At 28.6% G+C, this 22,992-nt stretch overlaps 4 protein-coding genes across 4 annotated transcripts in view; 2 read left to right on the top strand and 2 right to left on the bottom strand.

Annotated features, from left to right (window-relative positions):
- LOC130667779 (uncharacterized) overlaps window positions 1–22,992 on the top strand; it is a 140,564-nt gene that overhangs the window by 115,025 nt on the left and 2,547 nt on the right. The window lies entirely within an intron of this gene.
- On the bottom strand, window positions 5,060–6,487 carry LOC130667761 (pupal cuticle protein C1B-like). Its single transcript, XM_057469595.1, has 2 exons — window positions 6,378–6,487; window positions 5,060–5,810 (listed from the first exon to the last, which is right to left on the bottom strand). Exons 1-2 carry the CDS (start codon window positions 6,387–6,389, stop codon window positions 5,127–5,129), a joined length of 696 nt encoding a protein of 231 aa, XP_057325578.1. The 5' UTR covers window positions 6,390–6,487; the 3' UTR covers window positions 5,060–5,126.
- LOC130667769 (uncharacterized) lies at window positions 7,135–9,399 on the bottom strand. Its single transcript, XM_057469608.1, has 2 exons — window positions 8,938–9,399; window positions 7,135–8,264 (listed from the first exon to the last, which is right to left on the bottom strand). Exons 1-2 carry the CDS (start codon window positions 8,944–8,946, stop codon window positions 7,710–7,712), a joined length of 564 nt encoding a protein of 187 aa, XP_057325591.1. The 5' UTR covers window positions 8,947–9,399; the 3' UTR covers window positions 7,135–7,709.
- On the top strand, window positions 10,225–21,294 carry LOC130667663 (uncharacterized). The gene is made up of 12 exons (XM_057469421.1): window positions 10,225–10,341; window positions 10,400–10,520; window positions 10,596–10,742; window positions 10,822–10,997; window positions 11,070–11,276; window positions 11,764–11,985; window positions 12,045–12,448; window positions 12,616–12,714; window positions 12,784–12,991; window positions 14,374–14,519; window positions 14,604–14,820; window positions 21,079–21,294. The coding sequence occupies exons 1-12, from the start codon at window positions 10,321–10,323 to the stop codon at window positions 21,292–21,294; spliced, it is 2,184 nt and encodes a 727-aa protein (XP_057325404.1). The 5' UTR covers window positions 10,225–10,320.

Below are 22,992 nucleotides of genomic sequence, written 5' to 3'. Positions count from 1 at the left end.
CTTATAAAATATTATGGAGTACTTATGAGATTTTATAAATATTTTCCATTCACATAAAATATTAATTTTATCAGATTCATTTAAAAATAATTGCTTAACTTCATTTTTTTTTTTACAAGAATTTACACCAGAAATACTAATATTATCACTTTTTCTTGTACTTTGAATATTTTCACTGTTCGGAGATGAGTGAAAATATAAGTTTTTATGTGATTTTTTACAAACCCAGTAATGTATCTTGCCGCATTTTTTTTTTTTGGTGCAAGATACATTATTTTTTTGTAGCAATATTGCATTTTTTTGGTTAAACAGAATAAAATTTCTTGGAACAAGTACTATTATTTTCACGCAAGTATTTTTGTATTCTCCGACCAAAATAACAAAAGTTGCTTAAGTAAAGAGAAAAAATTTTTTGGGCGAAAAGATCGATATGGAGAAGGGGAAAATCACTGGTGCTAGCCAGCAGCAGCGGGAGTAGTTCGGTGCTCGCCACGAGATCGCGCCTACGACACGTAGTGTCCCTGGTAAGACATTTATTTCAGAAGTGTTATATTCCAAATTTCAATACGATTTTATTCGAGTACTCCTCTGTCGCTTGACAGACCAACAAGTACCTGTTTGGGTTGTACTATAGTATATCCCATAATACATCATGACTTTAATATTTAATATTAATGTTTACTTGAGTAATTTTTCGATGAATAAATAAACTAACTCAATTTCATTGATTTTTCATAAATAGATTGCTAAGGATTTTCGGCATAAATACTCATACAAATATTCTTGAGTATACATAATAAAAACTTTTTGAATTCATGCTAAAAAATTCAATAATTAAGCATATAAACCTTAATCAATCTCATAAATTTTTTCGTTACTATATGGAAAATTACTGTAATCACATTGATTAATCAGTATCAAATCTTGTATGATTACTTCAGAAATCGTCTCATACAATCTTATTCATTTCCAAAATCTACTCAATTGTAAACTTTACATTTTTCGAAAACTTATAAATACTTATAATCACAATATTACAGCTTCTGTTTCTTACAGATTCTGATGATTTATATGAGAATTTTAAGAAAAATTTTTTTTTGATGCACCATCTATGAGAAAATAATTGTATAAGAATTTTTGAGATTTTTCGTGGACAAATACTGATAGTTTTCTCATAGCCAATTTTTTTTATGAGATTTTATAAGACCTTTTCCACAGGGATGGTAACGCAGCATTAAGTTTTAGCTCTAGAAAAAACTTAGGTATTCTCAGGGGAACAATACGAGTTTTTTAATATTAAGAAACTTATACTGGATATTAAAATACTCGGATAAAAATATTTTGTATCCTGGGAGGAAAAAAACTTTTTTTTCAGTGTGTGATGATTATCATTTTCATTATCTACCAGCAAATCATCAAATTCATTTGAAGCGTATGAACTGTTACGTAAATCATCTATAATAGCAGTAATAATAATGACATGATTGTTTTTCTTTTATTGTCCAATTACCTGTGATCTATTTCAAATATTGTTTGGATTTTGGATGCGATAAAATGGAAATCTTTATTCCGAAACTTCTATTTAATGATAGGACTACCCGAAATAAGACTATTCATTATCGATTCAACTGAAAAATCATCGGTAACTGAGAAATCATGTTAATTACCATGAAAATTCACGTGTTTTTCAGTTACGGATGATTTTTGAGCTGAGTCAATAATGAATAGTGTATTTTCGGATAGTCTTTGGAGAGCTGTTCTGGATAGAGATGTTTTGGAGTAATCAGTTCAAGAATAGTTTCATTTTACGATATACACGTTTTAGGTAGAGATATGCTATAGAGTTAACTCTATTGTCTGTGCATAGAGAAGTTTTAGACCCGGGAAAAAATCAGCATGCATGATCATGCCTGAGCAGGCTTAAATCTCATGCATGATCAGGCCTGAATTTTGGCCAGACATGAACAGGCATGATTTTGCCTGAGCAGTCATGATCATGCATGATTCTGCCTGAGAAGTCATGATCGTGCCCAGTCATGCATGATCAGACCTGGATTTTGGCCAGACATGATCATGCATGACCAGACATGATCATGCATGACCATACATTATCATGCATGATCATACATTATCATGCATGATCTTCCCTGAGCAGGCATATGATTTTGTAATCTGTGATTCCTCTCGAGCACGTTTGGTCGTATTTAAATATTGGCTGCTTATGAAAAATACGATCAGGCATTCCCATACATGAGCACGCGTTATTATGCATGCACATGCATTCCCATAGCTTATTTATTTGAAAGATGTTGCTGTAAGTATTAGAAACTAAGGTATATAATTAATCGTACTATACAAATGATAGAGAGTAATTTATCAATTTTCATTGGTTCTTTTATTTTGAACTTTCATTAAAAACTGTTTTTAACATATTATTCACTTAATGCATTAAACAATTAATATTTATGAATACAAATTTAAATTTAGCGAAAACCATTTATATATAGTGGAAACTTAAACATGCAAACATGCAAATAACCTTCTCAATAAGACAATTTATAGATAAATTGAGAAAAATATAGATAGCCCGAATGAATACAAATATGAACGAGTATGCTTAGTCATTTATGATCATGAATATTTATAAATAGTTTTCACTATTTGCATAGAACCGATGATGATCATGTCTGCACCGTGCATGATCATGGATGACAGAGCATGCTCAACCATGACCTTTCCCGAGGGATTCCATCTCGAGATACAATGATTTCTAACGTAAGTCATGAGCAAGCCTGATCTAGAATGAATCATGCATGATCATGCTTGATCACAAATGAGTTATACATGATCAAGTATGAACCATGTATGGTCATGCATGACAGAGCATGCTCAATCATGACCTTTCCTGATAAATAATATCTCTGTAGACAATTATTCATAACGTAAGTTATGAGCAAGTCTAATCTAGAATGAGCCATGCATGATCATGCTTGATCACCAATGAGTCATGCCTGGCCATGAATGAGTTATGCATGATCAAGTATGAACCATGCATGGTCATGCATAATAGAGCATGCTCAAGCATGACCTTTCCTGATGGATAATATCTCTGGATACAATTATTTCAAACTTAATGCATGCGCAAGCTTGATCTAGAATAAGTCATGCATGATCATGCTTGATCACGAATGAGTCATGCCTGGCCATGAATGAGTCATGCAGGATCAAGCCTGAATTATGCATGAATCTTGCACGATCAGGCACGAATTATGCATGAATCTTGCACGATCAGGCACGAATCATGCATGATCATACATGATCATGCATGGTGATTTTTTCCCGGGGAGCGACTTGTCAAAAGGCCAGTAGTCCTAGATGCGTATGAGAATAAATCCTATGCACCATAGTAAACGCTCCCTTAATATATCGCGTGCCAAATGCCAAAAGGGCGTATAAAAAAAAAAATTTTTTGCCATTCTTTTTAGAATCGCTCGAAACGTAAAGATCTGCAGAAATCAATTTTTGACGTACTAACGCCAAAAGGGCGTATTTAAAGACATACGCCCTTTTGGCTTTGGAAATTTTTTGTTCATTTTTAGGCTTAGAACATGTTTACAAAACGATTGGCACCAAAAATAAACTATACGCCCTTTTGGTTCTTCGAAGACAAATGGGCGTATAACTTTTATACGCCCTTTTGGCATTTGGCACGCGATATGTGAAATGTTCCTATAATATTGTGGTAATCGCTTCCATACTACAGTATAGTCAACGCTATCACATATATTGTGGCAATGGTTACTATAATATCATAGTTATGATCACCATAACATTTAGAAATTTCTCATATTATGGTAATGATTTCCGTAATATGAGGAATTTCTAAATGTTATGGTAACCATGACCACAGTATTATGATAACTTTTACCGTAAATTATGGGAATCATTACCAATATATATGTTAACGATAACCATAATTTTATAAGAACTATTCCGATATCGTATAGAAATGTCACCCATATAGATAGAAACGGTCACCATAATTAGTATGGTTACCATTCCTATAATCGATATGAAAAAATAAACTGTTTCCATAGACGGGAACCATTCCTATGATATATTGTAATTGTTACTGTGAATTTCTCTCCATGTAGTTTGATTCACTCAATTTTTTAAAACTTAAAATTATTCATATACCCGAGCCGAAATACTGAACTTACATTTAACTTACGTTAACTTATAGAACTTACATTGAACTTACATAAGCTTAATGAACTTACATCTAACTTAAATAACTTACTGGGCTTGATTATAACTTGAATCGACTTAAATAAAAATACTGACTTAATTATAACTTACCTGGAATAAAATTAACCCAAAGTGAACTTGAATGTTCTCTCAAGTCGAAATTTGAATCGTAAGTTGGAAGTATTGGACGTTGAAATCATCATCTAGACATTCAATATTAAAATAAAAGGACAAAATCAATTCCCTTCGGCTTTTCCGTGGAGAATTTTAGTGGGTTGAACATTAAAAATACTCCCGTTTTTGCATTATCCGGCTTACAGACTTGAACTTTGGCACAAATATTCCCAACAATCTAACGTATCACCCACCATCGGTATTTTTTCTGGAAACTAACTCCGAGGGGGCTTTTACCAGAGTGAAAGATTAAAATACTTATGATTTGACATTATGTGACTTACAGGTGTAAACTTTGGTACTAAAATTCCCAACAATCTCACAAATCACCCACAATCGAAGTTTTCGAAAGGAATACCGATCACTTAGAGTTAATTTTATTCCCGGTAAGTTATAATTAAGTTAGTATTTTTATTTAAGTCGATTCAAGCTATAATCAAGCCCAGTAAGTTATTTAAGTTAGATGTAAGTTTATTAAGCGTATGTAAGTTTTATAAGTTAACATAAGTTTAATGTAAGTTCAATATTTCGACTCGGGCAAACATTAATAAAAAAACTTGTAAGTCGCCATGACAGTTAAGAAATATTGTTATTAATAGGAGCCTTTAAATAGCAAAATTAAATATTTAGACATTAATTTAAAGAGCCATAAAATCACAAATTTATTTAAAAAAAAGAATCACAAATTTTTTGTTGTTACATTATTACCAAGAGTAATTAACATGATCATTAACGTTATTGTAACTGAAATGAGTAACTTCAGATGCAGGTGAGTATGCAACTTTGACGACAGGTTGCGCTACATGTTGAGCGTAGTACTGTGGTGCTGCGTAAACAGATGGCGCTGATGATTGATGAGCGTAAACTGGTTCATGATGATAAGCAGATGGCGCTGATGATTGATGAGCAGCGTAAACTGGTTCATGGTGATAAACAGATGGTGCTGAGTATACTGAGGGCGCTGATGCTTGATAAATTTGGTGGGGAACTTGGTAAGTTTGCGCTACGTATTTAGCAACTGGGGTTGCGTATTTAACGACTGGTACTTCGTACTTAGCAACTGGTGCTGAGTAATAAGTGGGTGCAGCATAACTCTGGTGATATTGATGAGTCGGGTAACTCAATTGAGCTTGTGGGTAAGGGTGTACTAGCGTTTTAGAGTAAGTTGCTGTTGACACCTGGGCTTGAGGAGCTGGAGTTGCTGATACGTAGACCGATGGGTTGCTGACACGGACATCTGATTTGCTGCTGCTCGAGTAAGGCGTCTCGACTGTCTTACTTTCTGTTGAAACCTGGGCTAAATTTCCGTTACTGCGGTAAATGTTATCTGAAGTTGTTGAAACACTGTGTGCTTGGGCTCCTGCCAGAAATGCGCAGATAATTATGAGCTGTAAAAATTTTTTTTATTATTATTGATGAAATTTGAAAAAGTTTGGAAATTGAATTTTTTTCAATGAAATATAGTGATGTGGGTACTCATTCCAGAGGAAATTCAATAATGTACAAGATTTTTTATTGAAAATAAAAAGATTTGAAATTTTTGAAATTAATGACAATTTATACATTAAATTTTTTTTATCACTGAAGTTTAGGGATGTTGGTAATCATTCCAGAAGATATTTTTGATACTCTACCAAAGTCAAAAAAAAAATATAACGAATTTTGAAAATCCAAAATTGGCAATTTTGGAATATTTTTTTTTAACTGAAATATATTGATGTGGGTGTTTATTCGAGAAGAAATTAAATTCTCTACAAGATCAAACATTAAAAATGCAAATTTTTGAAAAATGAAAAATTTTTTTTGTTATCGAAATATATTGATGTGGGTACTCGTTGACAAAGAAATTTAATTCTCTATATTATTCTACTCCAAAATATAAAATTTTTATTTGAAAAAAAAAGTTCGGTTCGAAAAAAATTTTTAGAATTAAAAATTATAAAAAATATTTTTACCTTAAATGCCATTTTAATATTTATTGAGTCTCTTATTGACTTGTTTTGTCCACGAAGTTTGAATGAAACTGATACAAATTTTTTGTCTCCATGTCTTTTTATACCAAATGTCGAACCTTGATCCAATGAGTTTAATGATCGGATTTAGTCTACTCTATTTAAAATTTTTTTTTTCTTACTTTTATTTCGTATCCTTGTGAGAGGGGATGGAACTTTCTTTTCATTATCTCCAGTGAAATTATTTTTATAATATTTTTTTAAGCTAACATAATTCGGTCAATAGTCAATTTTATTTGGAATTTGATATTTGAAAGTTTTTTTTTATTGTTTGAATATTTGGTACATATTTTTATTTAATAGACGGCAAGAGAGATAAAAAGAGAGAATGAGGAAGAATGATGAAGAGAGAGGTGTATTGATGGATAGTTTATATTTGAGTTAATGATTAATTCATGATTTATCACTTTCATCGACAGTGGACCACGCCTTTTGAAATACGACCAGGACCCCCAGGCGTTTTTTTATACATATATTTATCTGTTCTATATTTATATAATCTATTTTTTTCCATTTTAAAATATCATAGTTCAGGTGACTTAAATTATTTATTTTTTAAATTTATTTAAAATATAACATCGATATATCTTATATATATATATATATATATATATATATATATATATATATATATATATATATATATATATATATATATATATATATATATATTCATTTATTAGGTGACAAAAATAATCTTAATGAGCTACAAATTTAATTTCCTGAAGAATGAGTACTCACATCGATATATTTGACAACAATTTTTTTTTCAAAATTTAAAAATTTTTCAAATTTTTTTTTCATCATGTTTTGATACGATGGTTATGTAGAAAATTGTATTTCCTTCGAAATGAGTACCGACATCAATATATTTAAGTAAAGTTTTTTTTTTGAAAATTCAAAAATTTTTCAAAATTTTATTTTTTATGTTTAGATGCGACAGTTCAATCGTTTATTGCATTTCTTCTGAAATGAGTACCCACATCAATATATTAGTTTCACAAATTTTTTTCAGAAATTCAAAATTTATTTTTACAAAAAACGTTTTTTTTTTACTACCCATCGATGTGGATATTCATTTGAAAGGAAATAAAATTTCCAGTCAACTCCACGAAAAAAAAACTTTCAAATTAATTACAGCGACAAAAATTTAAAATTATGATACCACGTACTTTATTTTATAGGCACTTGTTAATTTTAATACAACATAATTATTATTATAAGCGTAAGTATTAATAAAATTATAATTATTTAAAGAGAAAAAAGTATTTTTTTTTACCATCCATAATTAACATGATTGTACATATGAGCATGAGAATAAACTGGCGCATAGGGACGGTGCTGATAATTAATGGGATGAGGTTGATAATTTGCTGGAGGTGTTTGATGATTTACATTTTGTACTGAAGGTGGAATAACATTGTTATTGTAAGTGACAGTAGGCGGAGCAATAACTGGCGGTGGTAAATAAGATGACGTGGGTGCTGGAGTTGCTGACAATGAGTGAGCTCCGTATGCTCCAGAATGTTGATAATATCCGTGATTAAGATGGTTGAGGTGATTGACATTTATTCCATGTCTGCTGGCTGTTGGGAAAGGATTAACGATTGGTTGAGCAACGGTCTTGGGCACGTATGGTGCTACTCCGGTTAGATGATTGTACAGTGGAGCTACTGGAGCTACTGGAGCTACTGGAGCTACTGGCGCTACTGGAGCTATTGGCGCTACTGGGTGTCCATAATGACCGTAGTAATAATTAGGTGGCGCTAATGCTGGTCCATGATTGTAATAAGCGTTTGCACATGCCAGCAATGTGCTAAAAATAATTATCTGAAAAATGTTCAATATTTTTTAATAATAAAAGCTAAGAAATATATGCAATTGTTTTTTTTAGATGGAAGGCAGTGGGATGTGCTTGACCACGCGATGACGAGTAAAATGAGTACCCACAAGACTAGGTTTGGAGTTGAATAAGTTTTTGAAAATTTTTTTAGAAAATGGGAAATTTAATTTTGAGTTATTATAATATTGTGATGTGGGTACTCGTTTGAGAGGAAATTTTCCGAATGATAAATTACTGTGATTAAAAAATTTTTAAATTCAAATTTTTTATTTTTTCAATTTTCGAAAATTTGTTCTAATTTTAACTTTTACATGTGAGTATTAATTTTAAAAGAAATTTATATAAAAATTTATGTCTAACAAAAAAAATTCAAAAATTTTTAATTGTAAAAGTATTTTTCAAAAATTTAAATGTGGTCATATGGGTACTCTATTGACTCAAAATTTCATAATACACAAAACCCAGCTATTAAAAAATTTTTCTAGCCCCATATTTTCCCTAAAAGCCAAAGATAAAAAATGATCTAAATCCTTAAACTAGGATCCAAATTTCTTTTTGTTCTCAAAAACTTCAGAGACTTTTAAACAATTAAATTTCCTTTAAAATGAGTACCCACAACCCCACATTTTTATTATAAAAAAAAATAAAATATAACTTTACCTTAAACATCTTAACGTATAACCAAAATCACTGTTAACTCAAAAGGGTTAGTAAGTATTCTGTGCATTGGACCGTGACTCGAACGTATTTATATCCTGCAAAATCTTATGAGAATGGGTGGTAGTTATAAAAGAAAAAAAAAGGAAATATTGTATGCATTGATTGCACTATATATCAGACACGATAGTGTCATAGTTGTCTTGTCTGAGTTTGTATTTAGCCGTGGAGAACGCCTTAAGCTTGTTGTTGTTGCCACTAGTGCATACATTGCACATGGACATGACATAAATTGGTAGCTGGCATATCTGATGAAAATTACATCCGCAATATTTTTTATTTATTATCTTATAAATTATAACTTTCGTTTTAATTGTAATGATTTTCAAATATTTAATTATTATTATTTAAAAAAAAAAGAATTATTAAGTATTAAAATTAACATTTATTTATTATTTCAAAATATGTATTAAATATTATTATAATCTTGAATCCTTATACAAGGATTATATTTTGTTAGAGATTGTATGATGTTATATGATAAAATAATTCACAAAAAAGCCTCTGGGCTATTGTTTCGTAATGTTGAATTAAGTCTTTACCTCAAGGCATGACCTGACTTTTATTTTTTATTTGTTTTTTTTACGCAACACTGACTTTTGTTCTAGGAAATATAAATTTATTTATAACATTTGAATAGAGAAATAAATTTTATATATTTCTAATCTCAAAATTTAGTTATTAATTTTTATATTTTGTTTTTGGCGCCGTAACTTTTTAAGTATTGCAATTATCAATTCGCGGATAAGGACTTCGTATATAGGAAATTTAACGGACTACGAAAAAGGTCCTTAGACGCGAATTGATAACTTTGATATTTTAAGAGTTGCAAGGAAAGTTTCGAATTTTAAATGAATATCTGAGATTAAATGAAATGTAACTTTTCAAATACTTGAGTGATTGATTAAACTCAAATGACTTTTTTTGTAGGAAATTTAATGGGCTACAAAAAAGTCCTTAGCTACGAATTGATAACTTTGATATTTTAAAAGTTATAGGTCAATTTTTCGATTTTTTTGGATGTATCCTTGAGATTAAGATAAATCTAACTTTTTATCAACTGTAACATTGTAAATATTATGATTATTGATTTAGGACCCAGGACCTTTTTTGTAGAGATTTTGATAGGCTACAAAAAAGGTCCTTATCCGCAAATTGATAACTTCGATATTTAAAAAGTTATGGTTCATTAAAGTTTAAAACAAAATGAGCATCGTGTCTATTCATTTATAACCTCTTTAATTAAAAAAATTTCAACCATTGTATAAATTTTTCGTAATTTACATACTCGAAATTATTTATTCCACAGTTATTACAATTATACGAATGATGGATCAAACTAAACAGGTATAAATATTAATTATTTATTAAAAAAATGAGTAAATAATTTAAATTAAATCAACAGTTGAAACTTAAAGATATTTGGCGTATATTAAATAAAATACGTTCTGTTATATTTCGTGTTAATTTAAATCTTTGGGAATATTTTCGTCCACTAGATCCTAATAATGATAATTTAATATCAGGTAACTTATTATTTTATTCAATTAGAAAAAAAAATTAATAAGTAAATAATTAATTCGTTTTTTTTTTATTTTTAGAAACAAAATTTATTTCGGTTTTTACCGGACGTTTAAAAAATACACTAGGTCTATCCAATATTGAAATAAATGAATTGACTGATTATTTTCGCACACCTGATGGTCGTGTTTATTACTCACAATTTTGTCAAATTATTCATGATAATGGTTTTTAATTCATTAATTTTTTATAATAATTAATTGATTAATTAATTAATAAATTAATTATTCAATTAATTTTTTTAAGCACCGGAATTTAGTTCAAAACCAACGATCACAGGATTAGAATGGGAAGATCCATTACACGTAAATCGTATTAGTAAAACAGAGCTACGTAAATTAAATTTAATAATTACGCAGATAGCGGTTAATATAAATAAAAGAAATTTGATATTAAGACCTTATTTTCAAGATTATGAATTGGTGGGAATAAAGAAGAAACTTAAATTAATTTACTGCATTAATTCTTTTATTTATTTAAGTTAAATATTTAAGGTCGCTAAGAATGCTGGGACGGTTACGGTGGCACACTTTGCAAGAATTTTGAATCATTTGGGAATTGTATTGGCCGGTGATGAGTTCAAATTAGTAGTAAAGAGATTCGCTAAAGATGGGTACACTGTTAATTATGTTGAGTTTGTTCGAGCTGTTGAGGAGGCACAGAATTACATGGATCGACATGGAATGCTCAGTGTTTCGGGGGTAAATTGGGTGAAGCTAAATTTTGAGGGGAAAAGTGTGGAAAGAATTTAATTTCCTGTGGAATGAGTACCCACATCGATATTTTTTACACACAAATGTTTTTCTGTCAAAATTAGAATTTTGAAAATTTTTTAATTTTGAGATTTAATCTTTGCTGCGTGCAGAGAATTTAATTTACTTTAGAATGAGTACCCACAACGATATTTTTTTATAAAAAGTATTTTTTGTTATAATCAAAATTTTGAAAATTTTATAATTTCAAAATTTAAAATTTACTTCATATTATAAAACATTTGAAAGCCTTTAGAATAAGTACTCACGATTCAATATTAAAAATAATATTTTTTGAATTTCCAAAAGTACAGATTTTAATTTTTTTCAAAAATTTTTTTGATTATAAAATATCGATGTTGGTACTCATTTGAAAGAGGATTGAATGTCTAATACGTCTAGATTATTTGAAAAAATAATATTAAAAAATTTCAAGGATTTATTAGACCAATTTCCTGGAAGGATAATAACAGCAGAGCTGCCAAAATTACCACGGCCAGAAATCGGTAAAAAAAATCCTCATGAAATATTTGGAAAGCAATCAATTTTCCATCCCGCTTTTGAAGAAAAGTATCAAGAAATGCCACTTGAAGAAATAATAATGCGAATTCAAAAAATGGTTTTGGAACGTCGTCTTCGGATCCGTGAATTTTTTCAAGTAAAACTTTCATAATTGTACGAAAAAAAAATTTAATATAAACCAACAAATTTTTTCAGCATTTTGATATTTTGAATTCTGGTCGAGTGACTAAATCGCAATTTCATCGCGGATTAGACGCAATTTTGAATTCGTCGTCAGGCAGATTATATTTATCAGAAAATGAAATACAAAATGTGATAAAACAGTATGCGGATCCAAATGATCCAGATCGCGTATTGTGGCGAGTTTTTGAGGATGATATTAATCATGTATTTACAATAAATGAATTAGAAAAATTACCCATGCTTCAAGCTGATTTCCCGCCGGAACAAATCCGCGAACTACCTGAGCGCGGTTCAAAAAATTGGAATCATGTCGATTTTGATTCAAGAGATTTGTGTGAAGAAACTTTGATTAATATTCGAAGAAAGGCTCAGGAGAGGCAAATTTATTTGAAACAATTTTTCAAAAATTATGATAAGTATGTTTTTGAAAATTCATCAATAAATTGCGATTAATTTTTTTTTTTAATTTATTAATGGGGGTATTCATTCGAGAAAAAATTAACTTCTTAAAATCCTTAAGTCAAAATTCAAATTTTTTTTCAACTTTGGAAATTTTTGAATATTTAAAAATTTATTTTCAAAGATTAAATCATGGCTACGTATCAAGAAATCAATTAAGACAAGTTTTAACCACAGCAACAATTCTTGTATCACCAGAAGAAATTTTCGCACTCGAACAAAGGTAATTTTTATTACCAAAAATAAATTAAAAAAGAAAAAAAACAAATAGAAAATTAATATATTTACTTAGATACAACGATGAATTGGGTTTTAATTACTTATCTTTTCTAAAAGACATCGATGCAACCCCTATAACAACTCCATTGTATAAAACAATGCTTGAAGAAATGAAACAATTAAATTCTGAACCTCCACAAACAACTCCATCCCCAAATGATGAAGATATTATTTTAATCATTGCTAAAGTAAAGGCTAAAGTTATTCGAGAACGAGTTACAGTAATTATTAAAACAAATATAGTACTTAATATACCCAGTTCGAACGTCTAATACGGAATTGTACTCGATACATACATTCGTTTTTGTAAGAAATACTCGAAAAGTATGCCAATGAGTGCCTGTAGGCGGTAAGTTACCGACCGCTGGCAATTAAAGGCGTTTGAAATAGAATGAAAAATTTTGTCACAAGATGACTCTATGAGTTATTTTGATATTTTTCGCATGCTAGGTATAGTTCATGTAACTAAAAAATAAAATTTTTTGCACTGCTGATGTCACAATTTGAATTATTAGGCATCATTATTACCCACTGTGTAAATATAATATTTTCAAATGCAGACTATGGGCGCTGACTGGCGTACATTTCGAGGATGTGTTACAAATATATATATAATAGTACATTGCATAGCGAGTGAGCTAGGTGAGTCTTTATACGGGAAGCACAATGTTTTTAACACGAATCGTACATGCACATGCAGGAGCATTTTCAAAACTGTCTGCCATAATGTTAAACGCGCGATAATGGTCTGCCATTATTATTTTTTGTTAATAATAATAATATATTTTGAAATTTCAAAACGGCAGACGTGGTCAAATGCATTTAAAATTAGCCAAAAATCGATAGCTGTCTTACCTGAGCACCCACCGCGTCCACCACTTTGGCTTAGTGAGTTCTCGACTTATGTACGGGAGGTGTTCGCTCTGAGTGAAGCCATGGTAGGGAAAATTAAACCAACTGAAGCGTTCGCAGTGGTTACTTTCGGCGTTACGGGAGGCTATTATTACTAAATTATAATTAAATAAATATTTATATATCACATTGAGATAACTATTTAATTAATTATTTTTCATTTTGATTTTTTGCTTAGTATCATTTTTTGACTTTGATATGAATTTCAAACAACTTAACCTAAATGTTTACTGCATTCTTTTTTATTTTTTAAAATTCTACTTAATTTTTGTTGATTCGTTTAACTTAAAAACAAAACTGCAATTACTATAAAACTGTCACATATTTTTTATAACTTTTTTTTTTACTATTATTTATAATATTTATTTATTTTTATGTTTCTTGCTATTGACATAAGTATAAAAACGTACTCTGACAGCCTCCCGTAGTTCAAATTTTGTCTGGCGCTGCAGTCACACTCCTAGCGAATAGGGGTCTATGTACAAAAACCCAGGTCTGGTCAAATACATACAGGTAGCCGTTCACTGGCTCTTAGACTATTAGATTACTATTAATCCAAAATCACCAACGATTTAAAATCATTAGAAAAATTTACACATCAGCATAGATCTAAAATAATTGACGATCTGCCGAAATCCTCTGAGCTCTATTCCAAATTCTAGATCTATAGTATAAATTTTTATAATTGTAGGTTATAGATGTTTTACGTCAATATGATCCAAGAAATGAACAAGTAATAACAATTAATAATTTTATAAGAGGTCTTGATCAATTAAAATGTAATTTAAATCGTCATGAAATCAACACATTAATTAATTACTTTAAATCACCTTTAAGGTTAATATACTATTGTTTAATTTAAAAAAAAAAATTTTTATTACTTTCTATATGTATTTATATATAATATATATTGATAAATAGGTCAGAATATGTGGATTATGTAAGATTTAGTAACGTAATTGAAGAAGCAATAACAATTGGATTTTTAGAAAAATCGCCATTATTATTTCCATTGCAACATATTCCATCAGAGGCATGCCCACAATCATTTTTAAATTACGATCAACGTTTAATTATTTCACGAGTTCTTGATAAATTAATTACTGTCTATTGTCCTAATTTAGATGAAATTTTTAAGGTAATTAGTCATTATTTATCCATTTAATTATAAATATATAATAATAACTTGTAATTCGAAGATATGAAATTTGCGACTTAAAATCCACAACTGCTAAAAAATCTGCAATTAATGCTTATGATTTGATGGTATCGTAGTATATATTACCAGTAATCCTCAAGTGGATAATATTTAATTGCTAATAGACCGTCGACAGATATTACATCGACGGATATTTTGGCGGCAGATTTTAAGTCATCGAATTTAATATCTACGGATTACAAATCGCGTCTCCATAATAATAATAAATTCATAAAATTTATGCGACCCAATTTACCCTTTAACTATTTAATTACTTCGTGTAATTACGAAAAAAAATAATAATTCAAGTTGTTACAATACCGTAATATATTTATCAATTGAATAAATAAAGTGTAATTCGTTTGTAACGGAAATACAGCAGATAAAAATTCCAAGATCATCGACGTAGTCCAGGCATAGACATAACAAAGTGTCTCGGTGTCAGTTTATGAGACCTGGAGTGGGTTCACGTTCTTATGAGTAACTTGAGATGCAGCGTTGACAACTTTTTAACTCTTATATGACTAGATTGAAGCAATAGTTATAAAATAATAAATATCGTATTTTATTTTAGTTAAAATTTCTTTTTGACTTTCAAAATTTACATGAAAAAGTCTTCTGGAATTTAATTTTTTTCTCTCAATGTAGAGACTGAAACTTTGCTCTGGTCATTATTTTCGATAAATCCTCAATTAATTTCAAAATTAATTAAATCTTTATTTTATTTTTTTTATTTGAAGCGAAGCTTTTTTACGCGCGTTTGAGATGTGGACCTAAAACCGATAAAGTGAAAGGTCATGAAAAAGTGCAATGGAAATAAAAAAAAATAGAGGAAATGTGTGATGTAGTTTGTTCCAAGTTTGCAGTAATTGTTGCTGTTGGATTCTCTGTACAAAAATCAATCTTTGTTTTTATATATAGTCTTTACTAAATATTCTGTTCTAAATATTATTTCGAATAGTGTTGCATTTAAGTCGTAGTATATATTTAAGTTGAGTTCAAAATATGTATATGTTTACTTAAGGAAAAGAAAGCTAGCATGGATGAAATTTTATGACCTTAGGTACTTGGGTCGACGAGAGATTCCAAGTAAATGCAAGGCAATATGTTTTTCTTCATTTGCACTCATATATATATATATATATTTTGAACTTAGAGATCTTTGTTATACAAAAAGAGGAGAGGTTGGTGGACCTCAGTGTTAAATAATATTAAAAGAATAAGTTAGTCTAAGCTAAATCTCTTACGAGTGAAGACATACCCTAGAGCGCGTATTTTAATAAAAGATATAATATTCATTTGTTTAATAAATTGATTTGTTCCATTCACGATTACCATACCTAAATTCCCAACAGTTGCAATTATTAACTTACCCCGAAAGGTCGATACAGTTGCAAAAATTCACTCTCAATTCACCACTTTGAATTTTGCGCACAGCGATATTATAATTTGATGGATTCTCTGAGAAAAAATAAATCCCAGTTACAAAACTTTTACTTTTATATTTTAGATAAGGTAAAGTACCCAGTAGTTGAACAGGTTTCAAAGTAAAACGTATTTGACCCTACTTTTAATATATAAAGTTGTAATTATTAGTTCAAATTAATGATTCTCATGAAAATATAAACAATTTTGAATTGATTGAAGCGCAAAATAACGCAGATAATTGAATATTTATATTTTGACAACGTTTTTAAAATAGACTATGAAAGGAGTAGTAGTTGAACGATCAACTCTGACAAGCTGCAGTAGTTGAACACTCCGGGAGCAGTAGTTGAACTAATAAAATATATGGCAATAGGCACACCAAAATTTTTCAACGTTTTATTGAAATATCAAAAGAATTATAATATGTTATTGAATAATATTAAAAATAATACTCTGAATACGTAATATGATGATTAGAGTGGTCCAAAAAAAAAAAGTTTTTTGGCTATTATTCCAAAAGCTTCTCTAAGGTATAAAAAAAAATCCCTCCAAAGCGCAGCTTGATATCTCAATTCTTCAAGAAGCTCAATACATTTATATTTTCCCATTTAAATAACACGTAAAAAATTTTTTTTTACGTTTTCATTCAGTAAAACTACGAAAAAATTTTTCTCTGAATTTTTAATCAATCATCCTTGTAGGAAATTTAATTCTCTACAAAAAAGTAGTGAAATAGTTTTTTCGTAATCCTAACGGTTAAAAAGTTATTGAGCTTTAAGTACTCGTTACTAAGTAAATTTGAAGGAAGATAGTTCGAGCAACTCTTAAATGGAATTGACACCATTACTAGATAATTTATTTAATTTTTATAGATTTGAAATAATTTTTAACTTTTTGGAAACTTTTTTGGTGACTGCATGTATTTATTTCGAAATTAATCAAACTCTAAACTGTTTATAATAATTAAATAATTTAATAATCGTTTATATAATTATGAATAATTTTTCTTATTACAATTTGGATATTTTTCCTATGATCAGCAACTATTTGTAACAGATATTGTTTCTGTTCTTCACCTTTTCTCCCAAATTCATTATATTTTTCAATTAAAGCTAGTACTTGCGGATGGATACTGAATTTAATTGTCTTCATATCTCATTAAATTTTCTTTTATTGCGAATATTTAAAGCTCAATAACTTTTTACCCGTTAGGATTACGAAAAAACTAATTCAATACTTTTTTGTAGAGAATGAAATTTCCTACAAGAATAATTGATTAAAAATTCAGAGAAAAATTTTTTCGTAGTTTTACTGAATGAAAACGTAAAAAAAAATTTTTTACGTGTTATTTAAATGGGAAAATATAAATGTATTGAGCTTCTTGAAGAATTGAGATATCAAGCTGCGCTTTGGAGGAAATTTTTTTTATACTTAAGAAAAGCTTTTGAGATAATAGCTCTTGAAAAAAAAATAAAAAATGTTTTTTTTGGACCACTCTAATGATGATTTAAAAACGAGAAATATTTGTATTTAATTTTTTAATTACATTTTTTATTACTAATGAATTAATTATTATGAACTAAAAACAACACAAAAAATGAACTGTTATCTGAATTGAAAATCATAAATACTTTTATTTATTTATTATAAATATGAGTTTTTTATTACAAGGACAGAACAAGAATTTAAACTATTAGATCTAAATAGTTTCTTGTTTAATTTTTTAAGTTTTTTGTAAAGTTGTTAAGTCGTGAAATTTTATGGATTTAACAAACTTTATTGTAAATTTTACTAATTGTAACGGATTATTTTTTATTAACAGATAAATGTTATTCGCAATTTTCATCTTACCTATACGTTGTGAACTTTTTTTGGTTAGAAACTAATAAAAATTTATTTTGATGAAATAGATTCGTTTTCACACGAAATCACTTGAAATTATTACACTAATTGTTGATGAATCACTCATACTTTATTTTCGTATATCTTTTTTAAAAAATAAATAATTAAATTAAATTATTTGTTATCGCACTAGAATAAATTTTACTCTGTTTACCTACTGCTGCCATGAAAATAACATGGACCCAATATTTGACCATGTAACGCTATCTCGTTCATGTTTTGGGTACCGGTTTGAACATTGGGAAGTATAGTTAGACGCTAAAATTTAATATAAAAATTTTAATTTATGTCTTTGCAAAAAATGTATAGTATTTAGAAAAGACTATTTCATTGGATGGTATAATTTTTTTTACTTAAAATGATGATATACCGTTTTTTTTTACTGATTGTTCGGCTTACGGTATAGTATCTTTTTCATGAAAAAAATAGCATCTATCGGCTATTCTTGACATGTCAACTTTAAAGTTAAAAAATATATAATTTTTTCGAGTTATAATTGAAAAAATTACAGTAATCAATTACTGTATCATTGAATAATTGTAACATCCGCATATTACTCATAATATATATACAGATTTTGTATAACAACAATTCTAAAAGTCTGTTCAACTACTGGTCCCATTTTTAGAAGTGTTCAAGTACTGGGTACTTTACCTTATTTTGTTCTTAGAAATATATATTTTAGAAAAATAATATATTTTATTTTATTAGTTTTGAAATGTGAAAAACACATTTAAGGCACATTTGTGCAACTAGAATAAGAAAACCTGTATAGGCTTGATTTTATGACCTAAGGAACTTGAGTTGTACAAAGGACTCCTTATTTTTTATGTACAGTACAACCAAATATTACGGTCTTAGTATGAGGCACACCTAGTGTGAAATTTCAAAAAAATCGATTTTTTTTATAATTTGATAGATTACACCTTTCAAAATAACATATTAAAATTTCAAACCGATATCTCAAATAGTTTTTGAGTTATAGCCATTTAAAGAGTAGCCGCTCGGCAGATAGAGATATTAAGACAATTGCGTAATAATGACAATAATGTTGTGATTGACCCATCTCATGAATATTGTATTTTACAATTTATATCAGTTTTCAGTGCAATTAGTAATTCAGTGGTGTGTAAAACCGGGAATAGCATATTGGCTGTAAGTATGATTTTAAACCATTTATAACAATGAAAATGATCATTCTATCTTTAAACGCGTTTTTCTCGAAACAGTATTTTCCGAATTTGCTGCAGTGATTACTCAAAGACAAATGATCCGATCACTATCGAATTTTTTTCTACATGTTCTTTATATAGTTCTCCATACAATGGACCTATCGATTTTTTGATCTGATCGAAAATCGAATTTTGGCAGGACAATATCTTCTAGTTTAACGAGAAATTTTTTTTTTTAGATTTCATCCACGGAGAAGGCCGGAATTACTGCAGTAGTGGAGGACCTTTTTTCGCGCCTCCGTAGATCGTGTATAACTTAAAAAATATTCAATTTTTTTTTCCAAAAATTTCGCTGTATATTCTTAAAACATGTATAAATATACTCTTAAAATTCTGAAACAATTAATAAAGTAGTTTTTTTAATAAAAATTCCCGAAAATCACTTTTTTTTTTAGGCCGTTACACTAGGTGCGCTCCTTAAGAAGAAAAACATGTGTTTTACTAAGGACAATACAGAGGGTTAGGCCTCACAATAAAATAGTTTTAACATCATAGTTAGTCTGCTACTAAACTCTGTCAAGTAACGACACTTCTCTCGATACGATTCTTTTAAAATAAAGATTTCATTTGAATCACTCTATGTAGAGAATATTTGTAGTAGTCTATTTCTTTGGTTCAGTGATTTATTTAAGTTTATAGCTACACTCTTTACAATGTTCGAATGATGTTAAATGATTTCCACAATAATTAATAAAACCCGTAGAGTATAGTTATCAGCAATGTGATACAATCTATTAAATTGGTATGTAAGTATAACTGTCAAACGGTACTCCGCGATTACAATGACACGATAAGGGGAAAGCGAAAACGGGTCCAGTGTCCCAAACTGGTGATGCGTGTCTCTCGAAGACTGAGGAAAATCTGCCTCATGCCCTTTGACTCTCGAGGGTGTTAGCCTTTGCTAACACTTAGAGTTGTTCTTAGGATCCCGTGACGTCATGAGCCCCTTGGATGCCGGGGAAGGGATTTTACGACCCGAAGAGTACGGTGGTTGACGGAATTTTTTTGAGAATGGAAAAGTGCTCCCACATATTATTGTCTTTTCTCGTTATTTATTATCAATCCTATCCATAACTTCCTACATAATTGTTCTATAATAATTTATATTTATACACAGAAAAAAAGGATTTCTTGGCGCAAAAAACTTTTACTCATGTCAAGAAAATTTTTACTTGTCCTAAGAAATTTTTCGCATTATGAATTGAAAACGAAAATTTTCTTGGGGCGAGAAAAAATTTCCTTGAGTCAAGAAAAAAATTTTTAGGGCAAGAAAAAATTTTTAGTCTCAAGAAAATTTTCGTTTTCATTTGATAATGCAAAATTTTTCTTGCCCCAAGAAATCCTTCTTTTCTGTGTATAAATATGTGAGGAGTATCACCGAATTTTGGGTTATTTGTCACAAATTTAATAAATTACCACAAATGTATCAATTACTTGCCATAAATAAATGATATATTTCCGTCAAATCATGAAATTATTTGAATCAACTGTCATATTTTGTTGTACCCAATATATTTATTTGTCATTAAGAAATATTAGAAAAAAAGCCACAAATAAATTGATTTATTCGGGACAAATATTTCTTTTTTTCGGTGTGGGAAGTTAAAAAAATTAATTAAATATATTTATTCAACAGGATTTTGATAAATGTAATACTGGTACGGTGAATAAAGAGCAATTAATGAGAGCACTGTCAGTACGCAATATGTTGACTTTATTGAATCAAACCGAAATAGACACTTTGTACAAATGTTTTACAATCGAACGTAACAACAATTATTTAATGGATTACAGAAAATTACTGCGGACTTTAGATACTTTGAAGACAAATAAAAAGTATTTGCCTTTTTAATGATATATATATATATATATATATATATATATATATATATATATATATATATATATATATATATATATATATATATATATATATATATATATATATATATATATATATATATATATATATATATATATATATATATATTTTTTTTTTTTAAATATACAAAATTGTATAATTGAGATGTTCATAAATAATTAATATATTGATAATGTATAATTTATTAAATTGGTTTGTTTTGTTTATTTATTTTTTTATATCCAAGGTCAAGAAACGCATAAAATAAATTTTTATGAATCGTTAATTTATAATTAATATAAATTTATTGATATTTTAAATTCATGAGCTTTGAAATGTAACCGGATTTTTGTTTTATTTATTTTGGGGATTTTTTAATGGTGTGAGGACCACTGAGTATAAGTAGTCGCAGAGTGACAGATAACTTAACATTTAAGTCATAACTGTATTCTACGACTGATCCAGCACAAAAATTCCGACGTAAGTGTTGGTAGGAATTTTTTTATTTTTAATTTTGAGATAAGAATTTTAGTTTAAATTTAAAGAAGAATACATTTTTAAAAAAATTTTATTTCTGAAGTAACTCGAAACGCACTGTACTGATGAAGGTCAATTTTTCGCAGCACTTTGAAATTAATAAGCTGCGTCGAATGCCACGGTTAAGATCTAAATCACTTCATCCGTACAAAAATACGTACGTTTATACATACAAACACTCGAATATCCTCCTGAAAATAGCCAGGATAGCTTCCAATTTTTTTGAAAATTTCAAATTTTTCTTGCAGAAAGTTAAAAAATTAACATCAACCTTACGTTTAAAACTAGTTTAAAAGGATGAAAGAGTATTTTTAAAATTTTTAAAAATATATATTAGAAAATTGAATTTTTATTTTTGTTAAAAATTGTTAATGGTCACAAAAACAAATTAAGACTTGAAAAATAAATTTTTTGTAGAAAATATAAACTTATGAACCTGTTTCTGAGAAAAAAGAAAAATTCTTTTTTAAATCACCTTAATATTTATAAATTATTGATCAATAAAATTTTCTGTTTTTTTTTTATTAAAAAAAAAAATACCAAGTAATAAAAACTAATAATAAAATTTTTTATTTCCTATTAATTTTTGGTATTTCCCATATTTTAATCAGTAAATTTATCTCGGTCAACAAGTAAACAATTTTTATTACCGATACTATTATCACTTGTTAGTAAAACTAAAAAAGTAAAGTATTTTTAAAAAATTTTTATCTCAATGATAAAAAATGGATTTTAAAAATTATGAATTTATTTATATGGTTACTAAATAGGCTATTTAAATAATCAATATTATATTTTATTCATGCAATTAATTGCTAATTGTGTGTACAAAGCAAAAAGAGGCTTGAAATATAAATAATGAATAATAAATCATAGTAAGAAAAAAAAAAAATAAAATAAAATCAATAGGTCAATTATTTTTTTTTCTGTTTTTGAATTCTTAAGAGAGAAAGATGCTGTAGTAAATTTAAAAGGGATGAGAAGGTATACGCTCGTGTAGAGAAGAGTTAAAAGTTAAAAGTTATAGATTAATGGCAGAGGAAAAGTATAAAAAGAAAATCAAGATAGTAAGTTTACAAGTGAAAAAGGTCAAGTGTCAGTAAAAACTTGACCTAAATTGATCACTAAGTATTTCGAGGACATGACGTTGGT

This window comes from Microplitis mediator, chromosome 1 (genome assembly GCF_029852145.1).
Source record: "Microplitis mediator isolate UGA2020A chromosome 1, iyMicMedi2.1, whole genome shotgun sequence".
In the NCBI taxonomy this organism is placed as follows: Eukaryota; Metazoa; Arthropoda; class Insecta; order Hymenoptera; family Braconidae; genus Microplitis; species Microplitis mediator.
This window is presented reverse-complemented; position numbering and strand designations above follow the sequence as displayed.

Coding starts and splice junctions, on each gene's coding strand:
- LOC130667663 (XM_057469421.1), top strand. CDS start 10,321: ATGATGGATCAAACTAAACAG. Junction 11,986..12,044: donor GGATCCGTGAATTTTTTCAA/GTAAAACTTTCA, acceptor AAATTTTTTCAG/CATTTTGATATTTTGAATTC. Junction 14,520..14,603: donor TACTTTAAATCACCTTTAAG/GTTAATATACTA, acceptor ATTGATAAATAG/GTCAGAATATGTGGATTATG.